The sequence below is a fragment of the Dipodomys merriami genome, unplaced genomic scaffold (assembly GCF_024711535.1).
Source record: "Dipodomys merriami isolate MVZ:Mamm:240054 unplaced genomic scaffold, mDipMer1.0.p SCAF_3, whole genome shotgun sequence".
Classification (NCBI taxonomy): Eukaryota; Metazoa; Chordata; class Mammalia; order Rodentia; family Heteromyidae; genus Dipodomys; species Dipodomys merriami.
The window spans coordinates 26,788,873-26,797,709 of record NW_027204492.1 but is presented as its reverse complement, the minus strand read 5'-3'; the positions used below and the strand labels follow the sequence as shown (position 1 = coordinate 26,797,709).

General features: G+C 40.5%; 1 protein-coding gene across 1 annotated transcript; it reads left to right on the top strand.

The window, feature by feature from the left end:
* Nucleotides 1–5,063: 5,063 nt before the first annotated feature.
* On the top strand, nt 5,064–6,416 carry LOC138839374 (actin-related protein T1-like). Its single transcript, XM_070038947.1, has one exon. It carries the CDS (start codon nt 5,236–5,238, stop codon nt 6,367–6,369), a length of 1,134 nt encoding a protein of 377 aa, XP_069895048.1. The 5' UTR covers nt 5,064–5,235; the 3' UTR covers nt 6,370–6,416.
* Nucleotides 6,417–8,837: the final 2,421 nt, after the last annotated feature.

Genomic DNA, 8,837 nt, shown 5'->3' with positions numbered 1-8,837 from the left:
AAGATGTCCACTCAGCTGGAAATACCAGGAACCACTGGAAGTGAAGAAACTTAAGTGTTTGACCTTGTTTCTCTGGCCAGAGACTATTCATTGAACTTGCAGTCCCTTATTTTGTTGTCGAGGTCAAATCAGAAGCCATCTGTCCACCACAGGCAGCTTTATGGAAGCGCTCCGCCCACCTGCGCTGGCTTCTCTTTGCTGAACCCAGCTAAGGACTCCTTGCAGACACATCTTCATGGCTGCTTTGCCTGCTGTGATCTCTGCTCCTTTCCAAACGCAGCTTCCTCTCCATTGTGCCTCTCGGACTGGGTTCCCATAGTGGTTGGATACTGAGCTGCTTGTTAGAGGAGGAAACAAGAGTTGTACACAATGGCAGGCCTAAATTGGCCTGGAGGCAGGACAGACGCTCTCCCAGGTGGGACTTGTCAGGGCACAGGGCAGGCATCCTGCCACTGGGCCCTGGGTCACTGTGGTGAGCAGCAGTCACACTGGAACTTCTCTTTCTCAGAGAACAACGGGTTAATTCTGACCAGATTGTCTTTTTTAGGGAATCCAGTTCTCCACCAACTCCTGGGGGATGCCTGGGGCTTGAGTCTATGTCAGGCTCCACTCCTGTCCAGAACCTTTCATTCCAAAAGTTTCAACCAAGTGTACGTGGCGTGGCAGGTATCCCCCCCTTTTTCCCCCAAATTAGATAAAGGTATATACAAGACACAGGGAACCAGGATTAAAAACAGTGATCACAAGTGATAAACCAAAAGGAAAACAAATAAACAACAAAAAAAAAAAGAAATAACCCCACAGCACAATCACCACCAACATCAACAAAAAACTCTTGCTTCCATATCTTGGAGTTTATTTTGATTAGCATCATTTTATATGGTCATATGTACATATTGAGCTATTGTGATCCTCTGCTTGGACTATCCTAGACATATACTAATTAATACAAATGAGAGAAGCCTTGGAACCAATGTTTCTTTGGGTCTGGCTCACTTGGCTTAATGTAATGTTTTCCAAGTCTTTCCATTTCCTTATGAATGGGGCAATGTCATTCATTCTGATGAAGCATAGAATTCCATTGTGTATATATACCACATCTTCTTGGTCCATTCATCTACTGAGGGGTATCTGGGTTGGTCTCATACCTTAGCAATAGTGAATAATGCTACAATGAACATAGTTGTGCTGGTAGATTTAATGTGGCCTTGTTTGTAATTGTTGGGGTATTTTTGATATTTTTAAGTAGCTGTACAAAGGAGTTGCCATTTAGGAAGCAGTACATTTTGATTGGTGTCAGTCCTTTCAACATTCTCACCTACCCCTCCCAACCCACCTCTTCCCTTAACTGTGATGGAAAAGATAAGGAGTAAAGAATATGGTGAAAAGATGAATGGAATGTGATGGGTGCAGGTACTTAATATACTGGCTGTAGATCTATAGTTAGGTTGTTTTGGTGAGAAGTAATCTCAGGAGTTGAAAATGGGTAGAAAAGATGAGTAATAGGGTAAGACAATGGGAAGCTAAGGAAGGCTATTAGTGAGAGAATAAAGAAAAAAAGAGAAACAAAAAATAAGGGGAAAATCGCCTAAAAAACAAATAACAACACTCCCAAACCCAGTAAGTTTTACATCCTTGGAGAGCGGGCTTTTTAGGGGTCACTATCATCTAAATGGATCTGCACTTCCTATCTCATATCCCACTCCAGGATCTGGATGAGGATATATCCTTTAGTGGGACAGAGAGCACTCTGTTTTTTTCTTAAAACTTATTTTTTGTCTTGCTCAGATTGTGTTGTTTATTTCCTGGCAGCATCCTAGAATAAGGTAGTTTGGGGAGATCTTTAACACTGCTGATGGAGGATAAGAATAATAACTCCTGCTGCTTTGTTTCCAACTGTCTCCAGCCACGAGGGTCCCAATGATTAGCTTCTTAGGGATGTGCTGTAGCACTCTCGGCCACCGCTGCATTTCTCTTCTGATCTCACACACTCATGCTCACTGGATCAGTGTAGGTAGGCATCCTGTGAACAACATGGGTTACAGAAAAGTTTACTAGTGCCTCACCCACTCAGACTTACTGTATCAATTTGGGCAGGCATTCCATGGGTGAGGTAGATGACAGAAACTAGCAGCAGCATTTGCTTTTCCCTGCTCCAGTAGCAGGGTGAGATTATTCATGATGGCTCCTCTAAGCACTCACCTACTGTGGAGTTAGTCACTAGTTATTTTCTCAAGCTTCACTTCACTGCTTTCCTCTAGTGGAGTTGCATATTCTGTCATTACTAGTTTTGTGTTGAGCTGGCATGGCACCCTCAGGTGCTAGTTGTTGCCCTGTTATGCACTGAAACAAAGGACACAGCTATAGATCTACTCTTCCCCAAGCTGGACTTGGAATTCTCTGTATAGTTGAACTATTCTGCCATGGTGTCAGGTGCATGGGTAATGCCAAGTTTAAAAAAATTACAACAAAAAACAACTCACAAAGGATCTGAGACTTTTGCTTATTGCTATGGCTATGGCACTGGTTGCCACCACAGTGGGTGATTTCTCCCGTATATTCTATTTGTGTAAGGATATGTTTTTTTTCTCCTTTTACAGGTTTAAGATTTAGTACTAAGACCAGAACTCAAACTTGGTACTGACACTTTTATTTATTAGCTAGTGCTCTACTAACTGAGCCATGCCTACATCATCCTGAGCTTTCCATCCTTAAGCTCTGTACCTCCTGTTGCTTCAAGGGAGACACAGAAAAGTGCCTATTAGCAATCTGCTGTTTTCAACTTCTAACAGACAAAGTGGCAACCTTGGGTGTAGGTCTGAGGGTTTTGCTGAGACCCTTGAAAGGGTAGAGGTCCAGAGTTTGTGCCTCCAGTTCCAGACTGGGACTGTTAACAGCTCAGGAAGAAATATGTGGTTCAGGCCTTGGATTCAGGTTGAGGCCTAAAGTGTCATAACTCTTTTCTGACTGCTTCTCTTGCCATCACTACTTCTCTTTTTTTCTTTGAGCTACCATCTCAGCAAAGGAAAATATGATAACTCCAGAGAAAGTCTTTATTGGGATCTCATATTGCCATACCAGGGGATGACACAGGAGAGTGTCTTCCAGCAGTTTACCAAATGACTGATGCAGTGTGCTTAAATAGCCCAAATGGGGAAGATTAACAAGTGTAACAACCACAGAATCCTTTATAAAAATGAAGGACCAATCACAGCAGTCCTTTATACAAATAAAGTTCTGTGTTTTATACCAGTTATAGGTATTTGTTGGGTCACTAGAGAAAGTACTCCATCACAGCATCATTTGGGGTTCATTGAGATTTTTTAATGGCAAAACATCCAGTACAAGCTATTTGCTGAGACAATACCTTCAGAAGACAGAGCTATGCTTCAGAGTGTTGGTTCCTGAGTATGTCCATGGAGTGCTGAAATTACTGGTGCTGGCATGAGGGCATCCTAGCTGGCAAGGTGGATGATATCCTTTCAGTCAGGACAACTAGGGCCCCAAGAGATTAGAGGAGTCAAATTTCCCCACACCCTACCATGTCAGTACACTTAAAAGGAAATAAATACTCAAGGGGATGCACATAATAAAGGATCATAGTTAGCATTAGAAATTCTTCAGTAGTACTTTACAGTGCTCAAAAATGTTTAATTGGGGTTGGAGGTATGGCTCAGGTGGTAGAGTGCTAGCCAATGCATGCAAAGTGGCAGGTACCCAATCTGAGTTCCAGTCTTGGACCTTAAAAATGCTTAAATCCTATCCCACTGCCACAGGGCAATGTGAGTGCCTACAATCTATAGCTAATACACAAAGCATACACTAGATTGTCTCTAGAAACACATTTGATGCTAAACAAGAGGCAAAAACATTAAATGTTTAGCAACTGATAATCAAATAACAGATAATCAAATGCATTAAAAACAATCAAATACAGATAATCAAATACATTATAACCAAACAATGTTTGGATTTTAAAGGCATTTTTCAGAGTAAGTGATATCAGAGATAGAAGGCTGAATATTCTATTATTTTATATATATGAAAAATGGAGAAAAGTTAACATTTAAAGAAACAAAATATCTTCTGCTGCTTACAGGATTGGTTAATCAGTGTTAATTAAAAGGGTTCAGTGATATAAGAAGAAATATTCACATTGACATTTATTATGAAAATGTATATTAAAACATGCTAAAACCGTGGAAATAAATAAATAGGTGACTTTTTATGTTATATGAAATTTATCTAATTAAAATGTTAAAAACAAGAAAATAAATTTAAAGGAAAACCAAAGAAAGAATGTTTTGAGTGGATTATGGATATCCCTGCTAAACCCAAACCTAGGTTTGATGCTATTTCTTTCCCTTAGTGAAGAGAAGAGTATTTTCATTTCTCCCAGACAGCTCAACAAGAAAAGATAGCAGTTCTTTGGAACAAGAAGCTTCAGTTTGTTCTAAAACTAAGCTCTGTTTTTGTTCTTAGACTACTAATTGCTATGCTGATTATGTAATCTGAGATTATACACCACTCTTGTACCACCTATGTATTTTATATGTCAGTTATGGGGCTGAGATTGTTCTGTCTCCATGTACCTTATAGATATTTTCATTTTTCATAATTCCCTTCTTCGTATATTTTGTCAATTATTTTTCCCTTCTAATTATACTGAGAAGTAAACTAATTTTTATACATTTGCATATAACACACATGTTATTACAAGTGTACATGAATATTCAGAAAGTTTATGTGTAAAGCAGGTATTATTTCATTTGTACATTCCTTAATGGAAGAAATGAGATTATTGTCAGGGATAAGCATCTTCAGTTGATTCTAAAATTAGGTCTCTACTTGGGGATCTTAGGCTATTTAAAGTTATGTAGTAGGCATGGTTTGCCTTCACCTGCTTCCTGTCGCACCATGTAGTGACTTCTGGTGGCTCAAAGGTCCCACCCCTCTGGGAATCAATGAGGACAACTGTTACCATGACTACATTGTTACATACCTGGCAAACATCTTTGAAATTGCCTCTGTAGCCTCTGAGCCACCAGAGAGGTGACAGCATTCATGGGGTAAAGTCAGAGATATTCTGGTAGATTGGGGACAGCCTGCTAGCTTCATCTGGGCAACAAGAACTTTGGAATTCTGTGGCTTTTACACTACTAGAGGTACCTATTATCCCACGAATTGGTTCTATTGTTCTTTGTTTTGCTGAAGTGTGGAAGATCAGGGGCAAACATGTTTAAGCCACATGTTTTGGATATGCCAGCTGTAATTTTTGATAATGGTTCAGGGCTGTGTAAAGCAGGGTTTTCAGGAGAGATTAGGCCTCGTAATATCGTCAGCTCTGTTGTAGGGCATCCTAAATTCAACATACCTTCAGCAAGAGCCAATCACAAGACGTACTTCGTAGGAGAAGAAGCCCAGCACAGGTATGATAGTTTATATTTACATTACCCCATTGAACGTGGTTTAGTAACTACTTGGGATGATATGGAGAAACTCTGGAGCCATCTATTTGAGTGGGAGCTAGGAGTCAAACCCAGTGAACAACCAGTGCTGATTATTGAGCCATCCTTGAACCCAAGAGACACCAGAGAGAAGATTGCAGAAATCATGTTTGAGAAATTCCATGTTCCTGCATTGTACCTGTTCAATCATGCAGTGGGGGCACTTTATGCCTCAGCCTGTGTCACAGGCCTGGTAGTGGAGAGTGGAGATGGGGTCACTTGTACTGTCCCTGTCTTTGAAGGTCACTTCCTGCCTCATGCTGTCACCAGGCTCTATATGGCAGGAAGGGATATAACTGAGCACCTCATTCGGCTCCTTCTTGCTGGAGGATATACCTTCCCTTGCATATTCAACAAGGCCTTGGTGGAAGAATTGAAAGAGAAGGTGTGTTTTGTTAGTGTAGAGCCTGAGAAAGAAACACACAAGAGACAGCCAGAAGTTCTGGGACACTACAAACTGCCAGATGGGAATGTCATCCACATTGGGGACCGCCTCTGCCGCTTGCCTGAGGTTCTTTTTACACCTGACCAACTAGGCATCCATGATCCAGGACTCTCAAAAATGGTGTGTAACAGCATTGAGAAGTGTGACATCGACATCCAAAAGAACCTCTTTGCTGAGATTGTGCTGTCAGGAGGCAACACTCTATTCCCTGGCTTGGAAGAAAGGCTCATGATGGAACTGGAATTGCTGGCTTCCCAAGGGACCCCTATTAAGATCACAGCTTCTCCTGACAGATGTTTCTCTGCATGGATTGGTGCATCTGTCATGACATGTATGAGCAATTTCAAGAAGATGTGGGTCACTTCTTCAGATTTCAATGAGTTTGGGAAGTCTGTTGTTCAGAGAAAATGCTTTTGAAGAGCACTGAACACAAGAAGCAGCTCAAAATGCCAGGAATATTGGGATAGGGCTTCCTCTCCATCCTTTGGGTTTCAGAAGATGGTTCAATAAAAATGTTGTCCCATCTAAAACTTCAGTTCATTCTCTGTAGCTTGAGTAATCTCCAATATGTGTCTCTAATATATGACTTTAAGTGTTTCTATCTATCATTTCTGTACTGTGGACCTTTTAAATTTTGTTTTTCCTTGAAATATTGGGCTATATGTTGTATCCACTTGCAGGGTTGGTGTTAACAGGTGCCTGACCTTTAGTCCTAGATGGATACTATGCAAAGTGAACAGGATCACTGAGAAAAGTATGTAGCATATCCAGAATGAAGTGACAACACTGTTTCCTTATGTCTCAAAACTTTCATTGTGTTGGTCTCTCATGTACTAGAGCTCTTTATTATGAAATAAGCGAGTTTAATAGGAAGAGGAATTTCCAAACGAGATCCTGGAGTACAAAGACTGGTACTAACAAGGTAGAAGGAGGAGGAGAGGGAGTGGGGGAAGGGGAGGAGAGGGAAAGGAGTGTGGAAAGTAGGAGTAGTGAGAGGAGGGGGGTGAGGCAGGAGAGAAGGAGGAAGGAGAGAAATAGAGGAAAGAATAGAGGAGGAGGGAGAGGAAAAGGGAAGAAGAGGGGAAATTGTAAGAGGAGGGAAAGGAGGAGGAGGAGGAGGAAGAGGAGGAGAAGGAGGAGGAGGAGGAGGGGGGAGGGAAAAATGCTTTCACTGTATTTGATGATGGTATAATTTGTGGAGGGGAAGGGAAAAAACAAATCGTTTAGGGATACAGGTGGACCCATTGAAACATTGAGATGTATAAGTCATGTCGAAAAATGAACTTTACAACTTTGGTGGGGGGGGGTGAGGGAAGGGGGGAGATAGGAAGGGATGGGAAGGGGAAACAAAGGAGGAGGCAACAATGCATGATAAGAAATGTACTCATTATTTTGCCCATGTAATTGTAACTCCTCTGTATGGTATTTTCACAATAAAAAAAAAGAAGAAGAAAAAGAAAAATGGGGTATAAGAACTCTACCTTCACAACATTCCAACTTTTGTTGTTTGATTTTGTCAGTTGTGGGGTCTGGGGGCTCTTCCTGACCTTTTTTTGCTCAGACTAGCACTCTACCTCTGAGCTGCAGTTCTACTTCTGGTTTGGGGGTTATTAATTGGAGGTAAGAGTCTCATTAACTTTCTTGCCCAGGCTGGCTTTGAACTAGGATCTTCAGATCTCAGCCTCCAACTTTATCTACATTCTTTGTTATGGTTGACATAAGCGATTCCACTTTCATTCTGACAGTGATCCCTGTTTTTTTTCTGTCATGGAATACAGATAGGAGACATCACATCCAAATTGGTCTTGAGGGAATGTGACTTGGTTTCATTTGAACTCCATAGAGTGGATTTTCCATAGTGTTATTTGATTACAGGAAGAAAAGGAAAGAGATATTGTGCTGGGCAGATGATTGCTACAGCAGCGTGGCTCCAAGATGAATGAAATGCCTAAGGTTGATCACTATATAAAGTTGGTAGATTCTTAAATAAACTAAAAAATAATTTCTCTTTCCAATGAAAGTGCCAAATGAACCCTACTTTATCAATTGGCTAATAGTTCTTCCCTACTATGAACATTATCTGCTAAGATTTTGGAAGGAATTAAATTCATTTATGTGAGAGATAGTATGTTTGATGAAAATATTAAGACTAATGAGCCAGTCATTCAATTGTTTAACTCTTCAGTTGAGAAATTCCTTTTTGGGCTGTGGATTTGCACATTGAAAAGATATTGCTCTTGTTACAGTGCTCATGTAGCAATGTAGTGAAAACTGTACAACTATTACAATTCTGATATTGTCAAAATTTATTATAATATGTGACAGCAGAGCTCAGGGTCCTGTCTAAGACAATGAAATATATTCACAGTTGAAAGTGGCCCTGAAAACCTGATTGCCAGTTGGGAAATGAGCATTCAGAGTCAGCTTTCTCTGTAATTGGTTAACACTTCTCTTTCTCCATAGAATGAAGTACTATAAAAATAAATGCAGAGTAAATAGAATTTCATGCTTGTGCAAGTCACCGGCAAAATTATCCTTGGGTCATGCAGGAAGAGATATTCTGCACAAAGGAAAATTGTCTGGAAGGGAAATATTTTATTTCAGTCTCTCTTATTTACCCAACTTAAAGTTCTGATTTTTAAATGCTGATTCTTTGTGGAGAGATGTACTGGGATCAGATGAATGAATGTAACAGTACCAAATCAGTGGCTTATTCATGTAGACATTGAAGTCTCTAAAACAAAAAAAATTTTGTACCAGTCCTGGGGCTTGAACTCAGGGCCTGGGTGCTGTTCCTGAGCTTTTTTTTGCCCAAGGGTAGCTCTCTACAACTTGAGCCACTGTTCAAATTCTCATTTTTTGTGCTTAATTGGAGAGTCTCATAG